Raw genomic sequence first — 21,017 nt, 5'->3', positions numbered from 1 at the left:
AGGGGAAAGACGGGAGTTTGGCGTCCTTCCTGCTGTGGGAGGGGCGAAAATTCAGACTGGCCAACTATCATCAATGCGAGCAGGTGAGAAGCAGTGCTCTGGGTGTGTCTTTTTGTAAATAAACATACATAAAACTACCGGAGAGTCATTACTTCTTATCGGGACTTGCTTGCCTTCCAGAGATCATTACGCCAGATAGTACAGGGATGCACAAGTCTCAAACGCCCAGGATACAAATTTTCCTGGCCCTCCAGTAGCTATCATGGGCTCATTTACCAGAAGTAATGTATTTAGGGTTAACTCTAGAAGTGTTACTTGATTGTATCTATGGAAGATGGAGCAAGCTTGTTTTCTCCTGCTCTGGAGGGCAGGACTCAAACCAATGTCTTCAAGTTACAAGAACGGAGATTCCAACTCAACACCAGGAAGTGTATATACTTGAATCTGACCAAAATAAGCCCCCTAGAGCAAAATATACACCAAGGTAGCATACAATGTCCTCCTTCTCCTCTTTTAATCCCCACAACGACCCTTTGAAGTACTGAGAGGTGGGGACAGGCCCAAGGTCACCCAGTGAGCTTTGGTGCCCAGTGCTGATTTGGTCTCCCTGGTCCTAGTCCAATACCCTAACCACTACACCACGCTGCCCTTGTCCAAGTCTCCTCCCCAATCACCTTGCCCAAGTCTCCCTCCCCAGGCTGCTTTTGCATTGCAGAGGAAAAGATAGGGGGAATCAGCGGTGCTATTTCCTGAACTGGAAGGAGCTCTGACTAAAGTCCCTTCAAACTATCAGAAAGTTGGAGAACCCTGGACTCGTGTCTGCTTGGATCTCCATTTATTGGCCACCCTGCTTGCACAAGGTCCATACCTGCTAAAGCTGGATACAAGGAAATGCACTAGGAATCATGCACACCAACAAAGGAAAGTTCCTTATACTGTGTCTAGCTCAGAATTGTTGGTACTGACATGTAGCGGCTCTCCATAATCTTTCAGTTAGGGATCTTTTCCATCCTAGCAACTGAGCTATGGCCCTTCGATCCCAATTTACCTTCCAGTGACCCCAGTTTACCTTCGATTTCCTCTCCATCCTCTGGTATCAGTTCCACCACCAGCTCCTTGTCCTCTTCATCCCTGGCCAGCCATCGGTGGGCTTCAAACTGATAAACCTCCATAATATCTATCTCCTGAGGCTCCTCCTCTTCCTCCGCTTCTTCAGGAGACTTCTTCTTCTTCTTCTTCTTTTTCTTCTTTTCCTCCCTTGTCGGCATCTTCTTAACCGTGACAGTTTCCAAGAACCAGCCGTCCCCAATGCCACTCCCGTCGTGGCCAATTCGGATCTTGTAGACTTTGCCAACGTCCGCAGCTTCTACCTTTAAGATGGTTAGTAAAATAAACTCTGAGCGTTTCGACAGCATTTTAAGGTGTTGAAAGCGTTTTGTACATGCTCTCTGTCATCCTTACGACAACTCTGTTAGATATTATGATCTCTATATTTCATATTTTTTTAACAATATTTTTATTGGTTTTTCCAGATACAAGTTATAGAAAAAGAAAAAGGAAAAAGAAGATAACAGAAGAAAAAAGAAACCAACTTTCCAAGATATTTTTCTCAAAACCAACTGGACTTCCCCACATCTCCCTCACCCTGCATTCTTTACAATAAAGATATCAGCAAATTATTACCTTGTTTCATGCATTCCTTTGTACTTTCCAATAGGTATACTTTATGTTTAAAACTTATTATCTATTTTCATTACCTTCAAATAAGAATCATGTTACTTTAAACATTGGTCCTTTCATAATTATAAACTTAATTTCCATATCACCGAAACTTATTGCTGAAGCTAAATTTTCTGAGTCATGCAAACTCTTAACATTCATATAACTTAAAATATTTTTGTAAATAGTCTTTAAATTTTCTCCAATCCTCTTCAATTGTTTCTTCTCCCAAATCTCGGATTCTGCCAGTCATTTCGGCCAATTCCATGTAGTTATGATCTCTATATTTCAGATTGATGGACAGAAGGGTGCTTTTGAAATTGTACTAATTTTGTTAAAGACAAGACCACTGAACATAAATAACAAATATGCAGGAGGAATAAATAAAATAGAAAAGAAATGATAGGCAGTGCTTGCAAAGAGTTTTTTGAAGGGGGTTTCTTTTCTTCTCTTTATATTTTAATAGCTTTCATTTAATGATTTTGCAGTTTATGCAACAAAGCAAAAGACAAAAGAACATGCAACAAGAAATTATAATCTTTAACTAACCCACAGGGAAGTCATAGATATGTAAATCTTTTTTTTAAAATGACCAAATAGTTGGTTTAACAAAATATAGAATGAAATAATGAACGGTCCAAAAGCCCAATGAGGAAGTTGGGAGAAGAGGTAGGGTAACTGGGGAGAGTTACAAATATTTCCAAATTAAATCATAACGAACTGGGACGGGGTTTCTGAAGACCCCTGTGGGCAAAAAATATAATAGAATCATAGATTTGGAAGGGGTTCCCAGGGTCATCTAGTCCAACCCACTGCAATACAAGAGTCACAACCGGAGAGTAATTGTGACATCAGATGATTGACAGGCAGGTGGCTCCACCAACCTGTCCAATGTGGGCTGCTAGAGGTCAGGAAGGTAATTTCTGGGTCTGTTGCCCAGATCCAGTTCCACACCTCTGCCACAAGCTACTTATTTTCCATGGTTTAGTTTGGCTCTGCCAAGCAAGGCAAGGAGCAAGCCCCCAGACATTCTGCTTCTGAATAAAAAATATCTACATGGTGCCTAGGGAACAACTTGCACCTTAATATCAGCAAGACAAAGGAGATGGTGTTGGACTTTCGAAGGAAGAGAGAACTAGCCCCGCTGTACATCGGGGAGGGCTGAGAGGAGAGGGTCTCTTCCTTTAAATTCCTAGGAGTTTATCTCAGTGAAGACCTTACTTGGAAACTAAATACAACCCAGGTGGTTAAGAAAGCCCAACAGAGACTCCATCTCCTCAGATTATTGTGGAAGAATGATGTCAATCAACATTTGATGATCTCCTTCTACCGGTCCACAATAGAAAGTGTCCTTTCATACTGCATCACGGTGTGGTACACTGGTTTGACATCAACTGATAGGAAGTGCCTACGGATGGTGGTGAATACAGCACAAGATATTATGGGCTGTCCCGTGAATCTGCTGGATGAAATAGCGGAAGAACGTTGCCTCAGGAGAGTGAGGGAAATTCTCAGGGATGATTCACACCCTGGCCGGCACTTTCTTGATCTCCTGCCCTCAGGCAGAAGATATAGAAGCATGATTAGTCGCGCCAACAGGGTAAAGAACAGCTTCTATCTGTGGGCTGTTAGGCTGCTGAATGAAAAAATAACAACAGAGCAACTGACTTTCGGGTTTGGTGTGTGTTTGTCAATAAACGAGGGGAATTAAGACTAAGAGAGCTGAGTGGGGGGTGCTCGTGTAATCTCACTGTATACAAGTTGTACAAGTGACAATAAAGTATTTCAATTTCAATTTCTGACCAGGAGAGAATCTCTTTCACAGCTCTCAGGGCTGAGAGTTAAAGGTTCTTATTTTCCATTTCTCTGTGATCACGTCCACAAGGCACATTTTGAACTTCATAACACGTTGTGCAGGAGTGACCTCGGAGAAGCTAAAACTGAAGAAGGCTCGTCTAACATCAAGCCTGGCAAAAAATATGCGATATCTAGATCCGCCACACTTTTGCTGGTGGAGAGGGAAAGCACTCACCCCAGAGAAATCTAGTTAGAGCCCCTTCTGTGGCTCAGCCCTACCTTGAAGGTTTCTGTCGCTCCTCTCTCGTAGTTGTTTGACCGGTTTCTCAGAATCAGGACCTCTGTCTTGCCCAGCTCACCATAAATCTGCATGAAGACGTTGGCATTGGTTCCCGCATTCCTTACGTCGCCAGTCACAACACACACCTCGTAATTTATCACTATGTTTGAAGAAGACGAGGAGGAGAGGTTATTGCGGGAGTTAAGGCTGTTCTCTCCCGCCCCCCCCCAAATAGATTTTAGAGGTAAAGTCGGTTATGATTCATTGGGCTAAAGATTTTGAGTATAATATACAGCTGAGTGATGGGGGAAAAATATGGAAAGAAGGTTTAAAGTTTACCACATGCAATGCCTTAAAAGAAAATGTGATGAAAATGATGTATAGATGGTATACTACACCCGTTAAATTAGCTAAAATGTATAAAATTAGCAATAAATGTTGGGAATGTAAAGAAAAAGAAGGAACATTTTATCACATGTGGTGGGAATGTAAAAAAAGTAAAAAGCTTCTGGGAAATGATATATAATGAGATGAAAAAGATGTTGAAATATACATTTATAAAGAAACCAGAAGCATTCTTACTGGGCATTGTAGGAGGTGATATAAATAGAAAAGAATGTTTTTATATGCAACGACAGCAGCAAGAATATTATTGGCAAGAAGAATTACCGACGAAAGAAGAATGAAGGATGAAATTAATGGACTATGCAGAACTAGATAAACTAACAGGAAGGATTCGAAATCTGTGGGACCAGAAATTCACAGAAGACTGGTGTAAATTTACAGACTATTTGAAAAGTAATTGTGATGATCAGACTACGTTTGTAGGTTTGCAAGTTTTGTGAGGTAAACTATTGGAACTATTGCAAAAATGGATAAAGGGGAGGATGGTTAGTTAAGATAATTAAAGGCAATATGGATTTAAGAAATGCATAAGAAGTGGTTAAAACGGTGGATCATCAGAGGTGCTGATGGAAGTTCAAAAAAAAAGATTATATAAGTGGTGAGGTTCTGTGGTATGTATTATAATTTATATGTTAAAATTAATAAAAATTATTTTTTAAAAAAAGATTTTAGAGGATGAAATTAGATAATACAGAACCTTAAAACACAATTGTATGTAATTTGGAATACAGTCGTACCTTGGTTTTCAAACAGCTTAGTTCTCGAACGCTTTGGCTCCCGAACGCAGCACACCCAGAAGTGAGTGTTCTGGTTTGCAAACTATTTTTGGAAGCCGGATGTCCGACGGGGCTTCCGCAGCTTCTGATTGGCTGCAGGAGCTTCCTGCCACCAATCAGAAGCTGTGCTTTGGTTTTCGAACGTTTTGGGAGTCGAACGGACTTGGGGAACAGATTCCATTCGACTTCCAAGGTGCAACTGTATAAACATAGACACTGGGTGAGCTGGAAGTCACTAGCTTTGTTGAATTTGACTATAACAGTTGAGTAGCAAATGTAATTTTCAATATGGAAAGGAGTAAAATATTCTTATGGAGGGGGGAAATGATTTACTATGTGAAGAACTACTTTCTTGTATCTGCCCTAAATCTTCCAACATCCAAAGGACAACCCTCCCGTTCTTTCACTCCCAGAAAATGCTATCCATCATAATCACTAGAAAGGTGCCACCAGTCCTTACGTTTCTCAATTGGGACGATCTCGCTGGGGTAGACTTCAATCTCTACCTTTCCATCGGCTTCGGTTTTGTCCAGCCACCGGTTGCAAGGGAAGTTGTACTGCTTGCCGTGGACAGGAATTGAAATCTCAACACTGCCAAGGTGCCAGCCAGCCCTGAGTCCTACATTGTCGTGCCCGATGGAAATCCGCTTGATCTTTGGGAGGCAGGATGGAAAGAGTTTGAGTGCGTCATGGAAATGCCTATTGCTCTATCTTTGCTCAGTTCTCAACTACCTCAGTTGTCTTTGCTCTCTGTCTCAAAGGGGACTTCTGGATTCTGCTCAGCGCTATAGCAGGCAGGCAGATACGACGTCTAGATTTGATGAGTTGCACCCAACTAAGTTCCATACAACGTAGACCCATTGCAGTTAATGGAGCTAAGTTAGGCATGCCCATTGATTTTAATGGTTCTGCTCTGAGTATGAATAACATTGGACACACACAAAACCCTGGAGATCAGTTGTTGTTGTTGTTGTTGTTAGTATTAGTATTAGTATTAGTATTAGTATTGCAGTAGCAGTCATGAAATTAAAAGACGCCTGCTCCTTGGGAGAAAGGCGATGGCAAATCTAGACAACATCTTAAAAAGTAGAGACATCACCTTACCAACAAAGGTCCGCATAGTTAAAGCCATGGTTTTCCCAGTAGTGATGTATGGAAGTGAGAGCTGGACCATAAAGAAGGCTGGTTGCCAAAGAATTGATGCTTTTGAATTATGGTGCTGGAGGAGACTCTTGAGAGTCCCATGGACTGCAAGAAGATCAAACGCATCCATTCTTAAGGAAATCAGACCTGAGTGCTCACTGGAAGGACAGATCGTGAAGTTGAGGCTCCAATACTTTGGCCACCTCATGAGAAGAGAAGACTCCCTGGAAAAGACCCTGATGTTGGGAAAGATGGAGGGCACAAGGAGAAGGGGACGACAGAGGATGAGGTGGTTGGATAGTGTTCTTGAAGCTACCAACATGAGTTTGACCAAACTGCGGGAGGCAGTGGAAGACAGGAGTGCCTGGCGTGCTCTGGTCCAGGGGGTCACGAAGAGTCGGACACGACTAAACGACTAAACAACAACAATTACAGTGGTACCTCTGGATGCAAACAGAATCCGTTCCAGAGCCCCGTTCACATCCGGAAGCGAACGCAACCCACGTCTGCGCCTCTGTGCATGCGCGGGTCACGATTCGCCGCTTCCGTGCATGCGCGTGATGTCCTTTTGAGTGTCTGGGCATGCACCACTCAGCTCAGTCTCAGCTGGCTTAGCCAAAGCCAGGGTAAGTCTCCGGTGAAACCCGGAAGTAACGTGTTCCATTACTTCTGGGTCACCGCGGAGCGTAACCTGAAAACGCTCAACCTGAAGCATATTCGACCTGAGGTATGACTGTATTATTATTATTATCATTATGATCCCAGCAGCTCTCAAAATGACTGAAGCCTGTTGAGTAGAGGCTAAATGAACTGGACCTGCGCAACACCGACAGCACATCATATTAAGACTCCTTCAGACAGCAGAGGTAGTGAGGAGTCCTGTGCACAAGAAGGTGGTGTAAAGCAAGCCAATGTAAGTTAAGCTAGTGTAAAATTGCACCAGTTCCAAAGCCCCTTCAGCAGCAGGCCTGCTGCTCCACCTAAGCATGGCAGAGAGAGAACAAGTCATGGAATCGTAGAATTGTAGAGTTGAAAGGGACCACAAGAGACATCTAGTCCACCCCCTGCAAATGCAGGAATCTTTTGCTCCATGGGGGGCTCAAACCCACGACCCCAAGTTTAAGAGCCTCGTGCTCTACTGATTGAGATATCCTCCTAAAATAGCATTTTATGCTGGGGTGCTAGGTTGCATCACAGAACTGTGGCTTAGGGTCCACACTAAGTTCACCCATTTGGGTCCTCTTTCTGCCATGCCTCCACCATGACCTTTGGGGGGACTTACTTTGGCTTTGGCACAGCCAGCTGAGGCTGAGCTGAGCTGAGCAAGATGGAGCTATATTTGGCCAAGCTGGAATGGGGGACTTAATGCCAGCTGGACCTGGCTGAGACAGGAATCAGCTGGCTGGGCCAGTGATCTGCTACATCCTAAGATGCTTATTGAAATTGATGCTTTTGAATTATGGTGCCGGAGGAGACTCTTGAGAGACCCATGGACTGCAAGAAGATCAAACCTATCCATTTTTAAGGAAATCAGCCCTGAGTGCTCACTGGAAGGACAGATCCTGAAGCTGAGGCTCCAGTACTTTGGCCACCTCATGAGAAGAGAAGACTCCCTGGAAAAGACCCTGATGTTGGGAAAGATGGAGGGCACAAGGAGAAGGGGATGACAGAGGATGAGATGGTTGGACAGTGTTCTCGAAGCTACCAGCATGAGTTTGACCAAACTGCGGGAGGCAGTGGAAGACAGGAGTGCCTGGCGTGCTCTGGTCCAGGGGGTCACAAAGAGTCGGACACGACTAAACAACTAAACAACAACAACAAAGATGCTTATCCCAGTGGATCTTTCCATAGGTTTGCCCCCTAAGTGGGTTCAAAACACCATGCTCCAATTTTTCTTCTTCCCCTGCCTCGACCCACTGTTTTCCTCAACATGAAGTCTGATAACGAGCTCTGGAGTCCTTGCGTGCTATTTCTGATGTTTTCTTTGAGTCTAAAAAAGCTATTTCTTAACTGTGGGTTTCAGTTTAGAAAGCATGTGATGCCATAAAGTATGATAAACTGCTAGGCAACCACACTCCATTTTTAAAGCCATTGTGACCCTAACAATTAAACCAGTCCTTTCTGGCTCAAAGCCATGTTTGTAGTTCGTTCTTACCTCCCCAATGTCCATTGTGTCGAGAGTGAAGATATCGATCCGTCCTCGTTCAAAGTAGTCCTCTAAGTCATTATCAGACACCAAAAGTGTCTCCTTTTTCGTGTCTGCTTTTTCACCGTAGAGCTTGATCAAAACCTTTGAATCTGAGCTGGCTCCAGGGACGTCCCCTGTTTTTATGCTGATGTGGTAACCGATATCTACAGAAATATTAGCATGTGCTAGGTATGAGACCTGACAACATATGGCAAAAACTCATCCCTCATCACTGGTGATCGAAAAAGAACAGGAAGGGAAAGGACAGAAGCTAGGAATTCATGTATGATACTTCAAACTCTTTCAGGACCAACTGAAATGGTCAGTGTCACCCATTCCTATGCTTGATGGAGGAAAGAAAAAATAGATATTCAAAGGACTTGGCCAGAAAGAATGAGAAGATCTTAGCAAGTGTAAAGACACAAGTTAAAAGAATGCTTTCTATCTACCCCCGTCCCAATGAAGTAAAAACTGAACAGCCAGACATGAAATCCATTTGCAAACTCACTTTCCAGAATAGATGATCTCCCAGCTGGAACTAACTCTCGAATAATCATGCCATCATCCTCATTCTTGTCAAGCCATCTGGTCAGCAAATAAAAGTTAAGTTACCTGCTATTACCAGCCAAGCATCAGGAGGTTTATTAAAATCCAGGAAGATACAGTGTATATACTGAGAAACAAACCTGTGTGCCTAGAGACCTTTTTATGGCAATCTGGAATAAAGAAACAGATTACAAGACACCTGGCAAAGAAGAAACAATATCCAATAATTCACAGAATTGTAGGGTTGGAAAGGACCCCCAAGTGAAAGAATCCCTGACAGGTGGCCATGCAGCTTCTGTCTGAAGACCTCTAATGAAGATGAGCATATCACCTTGCAAGGTAAATGTATATATCTGTCATCTTTATTCCATTTCTCAGTTGTGGATTTGAGATGCTTAAGGAGGGGGCAGGGAACAAGAGCTAGGGAAAGGTGTTAATTTCTGGCAGTTAATGCCTTAAACATCATCAGCAAGATTGAAACCTTCTTTGTTTGGGGAGTTTGGGAAAAAAATGACCCCAAAGGGTCCTAAAAAGGTAAAGGTACCCCTGCCCGTACCGGCCAGTCTTGACAGACTCTGGGGTTGTGCGCCCATCTCACTCAAGAGGCCGGGGGCCAGCGCTGTCCGCAGACACTTCCGGGTCACGTGGCCAGCGTGACATCGCTGCTCTGGCGAGCCAGAGCCGCACACAGAAACGCCGTTTACCTTCCCGCTAGTAAGCGGTCCCTATTTATCTACTTGCACTCGAGAGTGCTTTCGAACTGCTAGGTTGGCAGGCGCTGGGACCGAACAACGGGAGCACACCCCGCAGCGGGTATTCGAACCGCCGACCTTTCGATCGGCAAGCCCTAGGCACTGAGGCTTTTACCCACAGTGCCACCCGCGTCCCCAAAGGGTCCTAAGAATATGTATAATTTCTGTTTTATCCTAACCTCTGACATGTTACATTCCAGGTAGTAAAGGTAAAGGTAAAGGGACCCCTGACCATTAGGCCCAGTCGTGACTGACTCTGGGGTTGCGGCGCTCATCTCGCTTTATTGGCTGAGGGAGATGGCGTACAGCTTCTGGGTCATGTGGCCAGCATGACTAAGCCGCTTCTGGCGAACCAGAGCAGCACATGGAAACGCCGTTTACCTTCCCGCCAGAGTGGTACCTATTTATCTACTTGCACTTTGACGTGTTTTTGAACTGCTAGGTGGGCAGGAGCAGGGACCGAGCAACAGGAGCTCACCATGTCGCAGGGATTCGAACCGCTGACCTTCTGATCAGCAAGCCCTAGGCTCTGTGGTTTAACCCACAGCACCACCCGTGTAGTCATCTACAAAAAAAGTGGGCTACTCATGGTCTATTCTTCCCCATTTTTTTAAATTGAAGATTTCATTAAAGGGCAGCAGGCTGGTGTAAGGGGCACAGGGCAGGCCATGTGGGACTCACAGCTCTGGCCACCCCACCCCCCCACATCAGGATTTGCTGCCTGAGGCAGCTGCCTCACTTGGTCTTGTCATAGGGCCACCCTCACACTCACTTTCTCTCTGACACACACACAATTTGCAGTCTGAACTGGTGCAGCCTGGCAGCAGATGCATTGCATGCATTTGGTGATTGTATATTCCATTTTTTTTAAAAAAATGCAAAATAGCTATGAGACCCTGGCAAAGCACCACAGCAGAATGGGTAGCATGCAAAACGAAGGAACCAAATTTCCCCTCGCTGAACGTTTGTTGATTGTCGGGTATGTACTCTACCCAGTATTCTTCCCTTTCAGTCTCTAGAACCATGTGGCCAAAGGTAAGCGCTTTGGAAAGGTTTAGATGCCTCAATTAGCAGTACCGCACCTGAGTTTCCATTTTTGCTGCAAAACCTGCTGTTTGGGGATGTTCATTGTGGAGAAAAAACACTTTCTTGCAAAAAGAAATGTTGTGTTTGTTTGCTGCCGTTTTTCCCTCTGCCTGCTACTGCTGGGGCGCCATTTTGTTCTACTTGAAAAGGCCACATCACACCATGATCCCAGCCTATCAAAAATCACGATGATGCCACAGCACCCTGCAACCAGTCAGGCGGGACTATGTGACAGCAGCGCTGAGAGAAAACAAATCCTACCTACTGCCCTCCCTCTGAATAGGAGGAAATGAATCTCTGTTGCCTAGGCATTAATGTTGATGCTTGTTATTTGTCTACACCATACTGGTGATTTTGTCCACTTTCATTACTAGGCAAGACTTTCCAAATTCCATAAGTTGCTTATAACTAGGCTGGAGAAAAATGTGGATGAGGATATATATCTGAATGCATATCCCACCAAAAGCAAGTGTCGATGGACGACATCTGCATTCTGCACCGGCTAGGGAAAATATGCAACAATTAGATCAAAGCAATGCTGTTTTGGTCTGGTTGCCTTGGCAATGAGGAACACATTTCATCTTCCACTGACACCCACCCCCAGCGAACAAGGGAGGGTGTGTTTCGTGTGAGATGTAAAAGGTTCGTCAACATGCTCGTCCGTGGCTTTGGCATTAGTTAGGAACAGTAATCCTCTGCTGTGGTGACTTGTGGCAGAGATCGAGAAGTAGGAATGTAAGGAAAGCAGCTGTAGAAGCAACCAAGATAACTTCCCAAAGGAAGGAAGTCTTCGTAGGGTTGGTTTTGGTCTTTGGTTTTTACCTTGCTGCAACTTAGTACCTGTGTCTCGCGCAGCTCTTGGTGCTGTTCCCATCCTAGGATCTTGTTCCAGTGACTGGGGATTAAGCCACCGCCATGGTCAAGACATCTTGCTGTTTAGGTGGCACCTTCATGAGAAGTTCTTCTGAGATACTTCCTGTTTTTGGTCTTATAACCGGGATCACTCATCACAGGAAAGCTGCTTCCAGCAGCCTCCTTGTAAGGAGTGTAGCATCTACATCAGCCATCAGCAAGGCCCATAGTTTGTGATCAACGTTTCATACACAGATTTTATGCTTCTCCAAAAAAAGAAACGCCCCAAAGAAATCGGAAGACTCCTTGACCAGCAGGCCTGGAATGGTTGTCATCCAATATCTACAGGTCATGGAGAGATCTGCTTTCCTTCATAAAAGAGGATGCAGTTGGCGAGCACCTTTGTCTTCAAATTTCTCAAGAGCCCATGACACAACCGCCAAGCAGAAGGCAGCCATGTTGGCAAAGAATGCACGTGCCAGCATTGGGCTGGGTTCTTCTGCTGCAGGCTGTCATGTGACCCTCTTTCTATTTGAAAGGTAGAGATAATAGAGGTGCAAGGACAGCAAAGGAAACTTCTCTTGAGATTTGACTGTCTTACATGGAAAAGAGGGCTCTGCAGATGTTAAGGACCATGTGCTCCTTTTTGTGGCATGTGTTTCTGTGACTGGAGGGTGGTATAGAATCCACCCTGCAGGGCAAGAGATTTTAAGATCTGGGCCTTGGTCTTCATGTTCCTGATTGGTGTGATGTCTCTCTGGGGTTTAGAATTTGCTGCCTCCATGATTTCACATGGAAAGGAGAACCAATTGTGGCTTTATTTATACAGCACCCATTTTTATTTTTCAAGGCCACTGGATTGGAAGGAAAGAATACCATGTTTTAAACCAAAATAATTGGTCAATGGGGTAATTCTAAATCATTTCACTTTATGAACTATTCCTGGTTTTGAAAGGGCTGTACATTTCACTTGCATGCTGTATCCTAGTAGCTTGCACACTTCCTAAAATTATTGTTATTTATTGTTTCAACCACTGTGTGCTAGGCTAAGATAGCCTCAGAATGTTTGTGTCAGGAGCGTTTATGGTGAGGTTCAGTGGTCGAGGCCATTGGGGTTATGTTGGGTGGCTGATGCCTATTGTATCCTTGTTTTTAATTTTCTCTCTGAGGCATAATTCGAGAGAATGGAGGCGACAGGTTTTGTACAACGAGACCCATGGTGTGCTCATCGTATGTTAAAACAAATGGGTAGCCTGCCGTCCTGAACACTCAGCCAGTTGACAGAGCACAGGCAGAGCCTGACATTTTTCCTAGTACCTGTAGCAGGGGAATTCTTGATCCTCACTCTCTGGCTGTCCATCTTCCCTCACTATCACTTTGCCAAGGTACCAGCCGCTGCTTCCTCCTTTGCCGTCATGCCCTATCCTCACCCTTCTCACCTGCTTCAGGTCGACCGCCTCAATGATGAACTCATCGGCCTTCGGCACAAGGGAAAGCAGAAAGAGAATGGTCAAAATGGGAGACAAGAACGTCAGGAAACAAACTCACTTTTCTACACCTGGAATGGTAGACTCAGATCTGAGAGAAATGGTTTCAAGCAGGGGAGGCTGGTTTATTGGGGGAAATGAGGAACTGTCCCCAACAGCCAGTCCCCTAACTGCCTGCCATTTTACTTACCATCAGCCAGGGGGTGTTGGCGCTTCATGTCATCAGCTCTGACTCCATCTGCTGATGGACCCCCTGCCTTCCACCTTTAGGAGCCAACTGCTAGGGGCCAAGGTCCCATTGTCCCCCAATAAAATATTTGAGGGGGCTACCACCACCCCCAAGTTGATGGGCATTGCCATTGAAATGGTGTAAAGGTAAAGGAACCCCTGACCATTAGGTCCAGTCGTGGCCGACTCTGGGGTTGCGGGGCTCATCTCGCTTTATTGGCCGAGGGAGCCGGCGTACAGCTTCCCGTCATGTGGCCAGCATGACTAAGCCGCTTCTGGCGAACCAGAGCAGCACACGGAAACGCCGTTAGCCTTCCCGCCGGAGTCCTAGGCTCTGTGGTTTAACCCACAGCGCCACCAGTGTCCCTTATTGAAATGGTGAGCAGGTGCCAAATATTGTGATGTAGGGTGGAGCCCCCCATAATATTTTATTCAAGTTGGTGCCCGAGTTCTGTCCCAGCAAGGCTTAATGTACACCTGCCATCACTTGTAGGACTTGTAGGGTAGAAGCCTGGGACGTGACAGAGCAAAATGAGCCGGAAAGCTTCAAAATTCAACAGGCTGGCTTGCTACGTTTTGGAGTGCCGTCTAAAGAGGGCCTTTCCCAATAAAAGCACTATATAAATTGATCACCCTGATTAGGGGTGTCAAGAGGTGAGTAGAGTATGTGGGTATACTCAGCGGCGTAGCGTGGGTTGTCAGCACCCGGGGCAAGGCAAGTAATTTGCGCCCCCTAACCCGTGGATTTGTGCCCCCTAACCTGTGGATTTGCACCCCCTAACCCATGGATTTGCCCTAACCCCAGATGTTGCGCCCGGCCCACGCTACGCCACTGGGTATACTAGGTAAACAGCCAACACAGGGTTGTTGTTTTTTTAAGAAGAAAGTTATGAAGCAAAATGTGCAGGTACCCTTCTAAATGATTTCTGTAAGATTTATAACACTTGAACAGTAACAGCTTTCCTAAAAGGAATATTGGGAGCTGCAGGGGGCTGGGAATTGTAGCTCTGTGAGTGTTCTCCTAACGACTCACAAACTACAGTTTTAAAACGACAGCTCTCAGCATTCTTTTTGGGCAAGCCATGATTCTTACAGTGGTATAAGAGTGCTTTAAACGTAAAGTGGTTATACACACACACAAATGGTTATACAAATCAGTGTTACTTAAAACTGTTTTAAGCTGCTAACATTGATACAGTTAACTTTGAGGAACAGCAATAGGTACATACCGAGGGCTTGTTTAGAGAAGATTCAGACATTTCCTGACAACAACCCCCATCAGAAATGAAAAAAGGAATCTGAGGGAGCACTTCAGGTCTGGCTCATGTTTTACAGCTCATGAAAACAAAAGGGAACATCTCAAGGTGCTTATAAATAACTTCAATATAGTCTCTTTTTAAATGTCCGGCAGGTTTCGAGCTGTGGTGAATTCTTCTTCAGGGAATTGCTCTCTGCCTCCAGCCCTTCTGGATTCTCTCCCCCAAAAGAAAAACTACATTAAGGTTATTTATAAGCAGCTTGGGATGTTCCCTTTCGGATTTGTTTTGTTTTGTAGCATAAAAGTGAAAGCCTTTTGTTATATATCTGAGCTGCCACTGTGCAGAAGCTGAATTAAATCACTCCGCAAGATGTGCAGTCCCAGCTGCTTGGAGAAAACTGACTCTGGACAGTTTTGGCATGTGAGGCAGAACGTTAAAATGGCACACACACACACCCTTCCTAATAATATCTAACTATGTAAAATAACTTGGGGATTGCAAGCCTTTTTGAGCCACATTTGGACTGTTGACAAAGTGCTGTTCACGCCAGTCACAAAATGGCTGACATGTGGGGTGTGTGTGTGTGGCGTAATACAAAATGGCTGCCATTTCTAAAAGAGGAGGCAGGACCACACAATGGTTTGGGGCATTACCCCCGGCAGACGTACCCCCATCAGCTGGAAAAAGGCACCTACGTCAATCAGCGATGCACTCGCTCACATCTGGAATAGGCTCTGTTCCACATGTCAAATGGCAAACCTTCCCTTCCACTAGGCAGCACTTCCTGCGGTCACTTGACAATGACCACCAGTGGTGGCAGCTAGAACAAGGGATAAAAAGCTGAGCAGCCAGATGCCAGGCTACTCCCTGTGATCCTTTAAAAAGGCCATGGCACTGGCACCTGTGAACTGACTGCTCAGCATTCCTGCCAATGCTGGCATCTGCCTGGGACAACTGGCCTCATTTCTATTATTCGGGCTGGCCCCCTCCCTCTTTCCACAGCTAGTATATCATGGTGTCTTCTTAAACAGGCAGACAGACTTACATTGCCCTTCTCAAATTTATTGATCGCGTTCACGCTGTTCTGCAGGACGCGGTCTCCGGTGTCTCCCTGATCCCCATAGAGGCAAGTGAAGACGTTGGCATCTGTACCGCTTCCACTCACCATCCCGGTGTGAACAATGACCCGGTACTTTTTCACTGCAAAGGCACAGGTTAAGGAATCCAATAATAATAATAATAAAGGTAAAGGGACCCCTGACCATTAAGTCCAGTTGTGACCAACTCTGAGGTTGCGGTGCTCATCTTGCTTTATTGGCCGAGGGAGCCGGCGTACAGCTTCTGGGTCATGTGACCAGCATGACTAAGCCGCTTCTGGCGAACCAGAGCAGCACACGGAAACGCCGCTTGCCTTCCCGCCGGAGCGGTACCTATTTATCTACTTGCACTTTGATGTGCTTTCGAACTGCTAGGTTGGCGGGAGCAGGGACTGAGCAACAGGAGCTCACCCCATTGCGGGGATTTGAACCGCCGAACTTCTGATCAGCAAGTCCTAGGCTCTGTGGTTTAACCCACAGCGCCACCTGCGTCCCTTTATTATAATATTTATTTATTTATTTATATAATAATAATAATAATAATAATAATAATAATAATAATAATAATTTATTTATATCCCACCCATCTGGCTGGGTTTCCCCAGCTACTCTGGGTGGCTTCCAACAGAATATTAAAATACAATAATCTATTAAACCTTAAAACCTTCCCTAAAGAAGGCTGCCTTCAGATGTCTTCTAAAAGTCTGGTAGATGTTTATCTCTTTGACATCTGGTGGGAGGGCGTTCCACAGGGCGGGCACCACTACCGAGAAGGCCCTCTGCCTGGTTCCCTGTAACTTCACTTCTCACGGCGAGGGAACTTCCAGAAAGCCCTCGGCGCTGGACCTCAGTGTCTGGGCAGAACGATGGGGGTGGAGATGCTCCTTCTGGTATACTGGGCCGAGGCCGTTTGGGGCTTTAAAGGTCAGCACCAACACTTTGAACTGTGCTGTGAATTAAAGAAAAACAAGTCCAGGAATGGGGTTCTTCTACAGCTCTTTCCCTGTGGCGGAGAGCAGTCACTCCAAAGCTTCACAGTTCTGTGGTTCCCACAGGCAATTCTGCCAATGTATTATTGTCTCTCATACAACCAGCACTTCAAGAAATATGAAAACCCAACAAAGATTCCAAACGGTAAGGCACACATTGTTGAGCTCTGTGCCTGCCTCATAAAAACTTGCTGCTTTGGGGGCACAAGCTATACCACCTGTTTTATCAAAACGTTGCTAGATAACCCGAGAATTCAAATCAAAATCCGTTTATTGTGAGGACCATGCCTGTGCACAAACATCAACACTACAATAGTTAAAAATATTAAAATTCATTACATACTATGCCAACAAAACCTTCTTCCCACAAAATAGAAAAGAAGGGAAAATGAGCAACGAGTTAAACAGACGATGAAGGGGTCTTTACATTGTCGTCCATAAATCTTTCCCTGGCTTTCATGGCCTTCATCACAAAAACCACTACCACATGGGTAATGCGTGGGTTTGCATCAACTAACAAAAATTTTACTCTATCTTCAGGACTGGTTATAGAGTTGGGTATAATTTGCAGCAATGCGTCTCTAAAGCCCGAATAAATGGGGCAATAGAGGAGGTAATGTGTAAGATCCTCTTTAATTTTCATAAGGCAAGGACATAAACGATGTTCTACTGGGGTTTTTGTGTATCTACCGGTCAGATAAGCAGTTGGCAATGTTTGAAACCGTGCCATAGTGAAAGCTCTCCGAAGGGTGGGATCAGTGATCTCCACCAAGTAATTGGCACAGATTTTGACTGTTTTTACTCAGGGGAACCAGTAGGAAAACCCAGAGTTTTTTATCTTAGTGGAGTCCAAAAAGGCGTCTTTTTCAAAGATCCATTCCCGAACTTTATCAGGGCTCCACAATTTGAGAGTATTAAACTCAGGTAGGTTGTATCTGGATAGAATGTCTAGTAGGTTTTTATGCCAAGTGGTATTATTTTGTAATGATACAAAGGCTTGTTTAGCCAATAAGGTGTTCGGGGCATCTATGAGGTTGGTGAAAAAACGCAGGAATCTTAAGTGGGCCCTGGCAGACACAGAAGGTAGTCCTACTTCCACTCTTAGGAGAGCTGCCGGAGTACTCTGAGGGAGGCCTAGAATTCTTCTGAGATAAAAATTTTGGAATATTTCAAGCCGTTCTAACAGTTTCTGATTCCATCCCCAGAGTTCTACTCCGTATAACATCTGGGGAATCACTTTTCCAACAAAAGTTTTTAGCGCCGGGGTCACCAGTTGCCCTCCCCTCAAATAAAAAAAGCTGAGCAGAGCACCAACTGTCCTACGTGTTAGAAGGGCTACAGTCTTGAAGTGGGCAAGCCAGCTAGATGTAGCTTGGAAAGTGATACCAAGATATTTAAAGAAAAGACATTGTTCAATTTTGTGTTCATCTAAAGACCATCTAAATGTGTGGCGAGCTCTAGTAAATACCACAATTTTTGTTTTGTCATAATTTATCTTTAGAGAGTTTTGGGAACAATAAGCTGCGAGCCCCTCCAGCATGCTGTGTAGGCCCCTTCGAGTGAGTGCCATGACCGCCATGTCATCAGCATATAGCAGTATATTCAGGTGTTTGCCTTCCAGAGCAGGAGCTGATGACTTATACTTTGCCATATGTTGAACAATGTCATATATATATATATATATATAGAGAGAGAGAGAGAGAGAGAGAGACACACACACACACACACACACACACACACACACACACACACACTGGTTTCTCTTCAGATCGTATAAACCCGAGAATTCAGTGCAATAATTGACTCAAGAATGTGAGAAGTATTGAGCAGGTGGGTGCGAAATTCCTTGATGGCTTTGGGTAGGGATGCAAGGTGGCAGAGTTTTCCATTCTGATTTGTATTCATTGCAATCGACACTGTTTCCCTTCTGCTGCAGTTTCGTTTCTGCCAAATAATGCATTATTCATCTTGATGCCGGCTACTTTGTGTAAGTTAGATAACTTATGTAACTATTTGCATGACTTGTGCAACTAAAAACAAAATCCAGTGTAAAGAAATCATACAAAACCATAAGAAGGTCGTTCACTGTGTATCCATTTGAAGACTTAAAAAAACAACCCATGGTGGGCAACAGTTAGAGGATTATCTAACTTATCATCCTCGAAGACTGTACCTTTCAAGGATTAAGGAGTCATTTAACAACAGACAGTCAGATCTGAAATAAAATTTTTGATAGTATGCCAGTAGAAGAGAAGAAGAGTTTGGATTTGATATCCCGCTTTATCACTCCCCTTCAGGAGTCTCAAAGCTGCTAACATTCTCCTTTCCCTTCCTCCCCCACAACAAACATTCTGTGAGGTGAGTGGGGCTGAGAGACTTCAAAGAAGTGTGACTAGCCCAAGGTCACCCAGCAGCTGCATGTGGAGGAGCGGGGAAGCGAACCCGGTTCCCCAGATTAAGAGTCCACCGCTTCTTAACCACTACACCACACTGGCTCTCAGTAAATTTGAAAACACTGGGCAAGTCCCAAATATGTGTAAGCAACCTGCATAATGACTACCACATTGCCAACATTTATCCTGCATTGTTGGACATATCTTTGTGAGTTTATATAGGGTTATGTTGTGGTTGGATAGTGTCTTCGAAGCTACCAGCATGAGTTTGACCAAACTGCGGGAGGCAGTGGAAGACAGAAGTGCCTGGCGTGCTCTGGTCCATGGGGTCACGAAGAGTCAGACATGACTAAACGACTAAACAACAACAATGTTGTGTGAAAACTCTTTTGAGGCGGTTGGATTGAATAATAATAATAATAATAATAATAATAATAATAATAATAATAATAATAATATATTTGTACCCCATCCATCTGGCTGGGTTTCCCCAGCGACTCTGGGTGGCTTCCAACAAAGATTAAAAATACATCAAAATGTCACACATTTAAAACTTCCCTGAACAGAGCTGCCTTCAGATGTTTTCTAAATGTCAGGTAGTTGTTTATCTCTTTGACATCTGATGGGAGGGCATTCCACAGGCCGGGCGCCACTGCCGAGAAGGCCCTCTGCCTGGTTCCCTGTAGCTTTGCTTCTTGCAGTGGGGGAACCGCCAGAAGTCCCTGGGCACTGGACCTCAGCGTCCAGACAGAATGATGGGGTGGAGACACTCCTTCAGGTATACTGGGCCGAAGCCGTTTAGGGCTTTAAAGGTTAACACCAACACCTTGAATGCTTGTTGCCTCAGAAATCAGCTAGGGCTTCCTGTTTAGCTCTGCTACACTACTTCCAGGAAAAGGCTTCTAAGACAGAGATTGGCAGCTCCTTCCATCCTTCACTAAGTGTGATAACATATTGGAGCAGGGATTTTGACTAGAGAGGGCTAGAGGAAGTGAGCGTGTGCTCCTGAGGCTGGCTCCCGATTAGCAAATCACAGTTTGCGACATCTGCATTGGACCAAAGTGGCCAGCTCCTGAAATGGAGAAGCAATAGCATCGTCACACTTTGCTCCTCGTGGCCTTTGCTCCATGCAGTTGGCAAACGGCAGAGCCCAGCCAGGGAACACGCACTGTTCCTCGCAGCCACTTCACACAGCGGATTAAAAATAAACTTCATCAAAGGTTTGTTGACATGTTAATCATAGCATTTGCAATTATAATCATTTGCACAACTTCTCGGGGACAGCTCTCCTCTGCATACTGATCAATGAGCAGGAAGGTACTGCCAGAGATGGCTCAGATCCACTGTAATCCTGAATTCTGTTTTTATTCAACTGCGGGCCTAAGCACTTGAGACTGATTGGTGGTTGTGCCATATCCGTGATAGACACCAGTGTGACGGTAGCAGTTTAAACTAGGCCAGCTTCATTTTCCATGGAGTGCCAGGCTATGTTTGACTAAGACGATGCAGCAATGTTTTACAATGCATATTATGATGTATATCTATATACAAGTATAATAATAATAATAATAATAATAATAATAATAATAATAATAGGTAAAGGGACCCCTGACCATTAGGTCCAGTCATGACAGACTCTGGGGTTGTGCACTCATCTTGCTCTATAGGCCAAGGGAGCCGGCGTTTGTCCGCAGACAGCTTCCGGGTCATGTGGCCAGGATGACTAAGCCACTTCTGGCGAACCAGAGCAACACAAGGAAACGCCGTTTACCTTCCCACTGGAGTGGTACCTATTTATCTACTCGCACTTTAACATGCTTTCGAACTGCTGTTGGCAGGAGCAGGGACCGAGGAATGGGAGCTCACCCCGTCGTGGGGATTCGAACCGCCAACCTTCTGATCGGCAAGTCCTAGGCTCTGTGGTTTAACCCACAGTGCCACCCGCGTCAATAATAATAATAATAATAATAATAATAATAATACTTATTTATTTATACCCCGCCCATCTGGCTTTGTTTCC

At 44.8% G+C, this 21,017-nt stretch overlaps 1 protein-coding gene across 1 annotated transcript in view; it reads right to left on the bottom strand.

The window, feature by feature from the left end:
* Positions 1–21,017, bottom strand: part of LOXHD1 (lipoxygenase homology PLAT domains 1) — a 184,802-nt gene that overhangs the window by 84,407 nt on the left and 79,378 nt on the right. Inside the window, exons 13-19 of the mRNA XM_028749019.2 lie at positions 15,564–15,718; positions 12,862–13,022; positions 8,817–8,893; positions 8,276–8,472; positions 5,438–5,630; positions 3,796–3,956; positions 1,070–1,370 (exon numbers count right to left, since the gene is read on the bottom strand). Of these exons, the coding sequence (XP_028604852.2) occupies positions 1,070–1,370; positions 3,796–3,956; positions 5,438–5,630; positions 8,276–8,472; positions 8,817–8,893; positions 12,862–13,022; positions 15,564–15,718 (1,245 nt within the window). The remainder of the gene's footprint in view (positions 1–1,069; positions 1,371–3,795; positions 3,957–5,437; positions 5,631–8,275; positions 8,473–8,816; positions 8,894–12,861; positions 13,023–15,563; positions 15,719–21,017) is intronic.

The sequence above is a fragment of the Podarcis muralis genome, chromosome 11 (assembly GCF_964188315.1).
Source record: "Podarcis muralis chromosome 11, rPodMur119.hap1.1, whole genome shotgun sequence".
Classification (NCBI taxonomy): domain Eukaryota; kingdom Metazoa; phylum Chordata; class Lepidosauria; order Squamata; family Lacertidae; genus Podarcis; species Podarcis muralis.
This window is presented reverse-complemented; position numbering and strand designations above follow the sequence as displayed.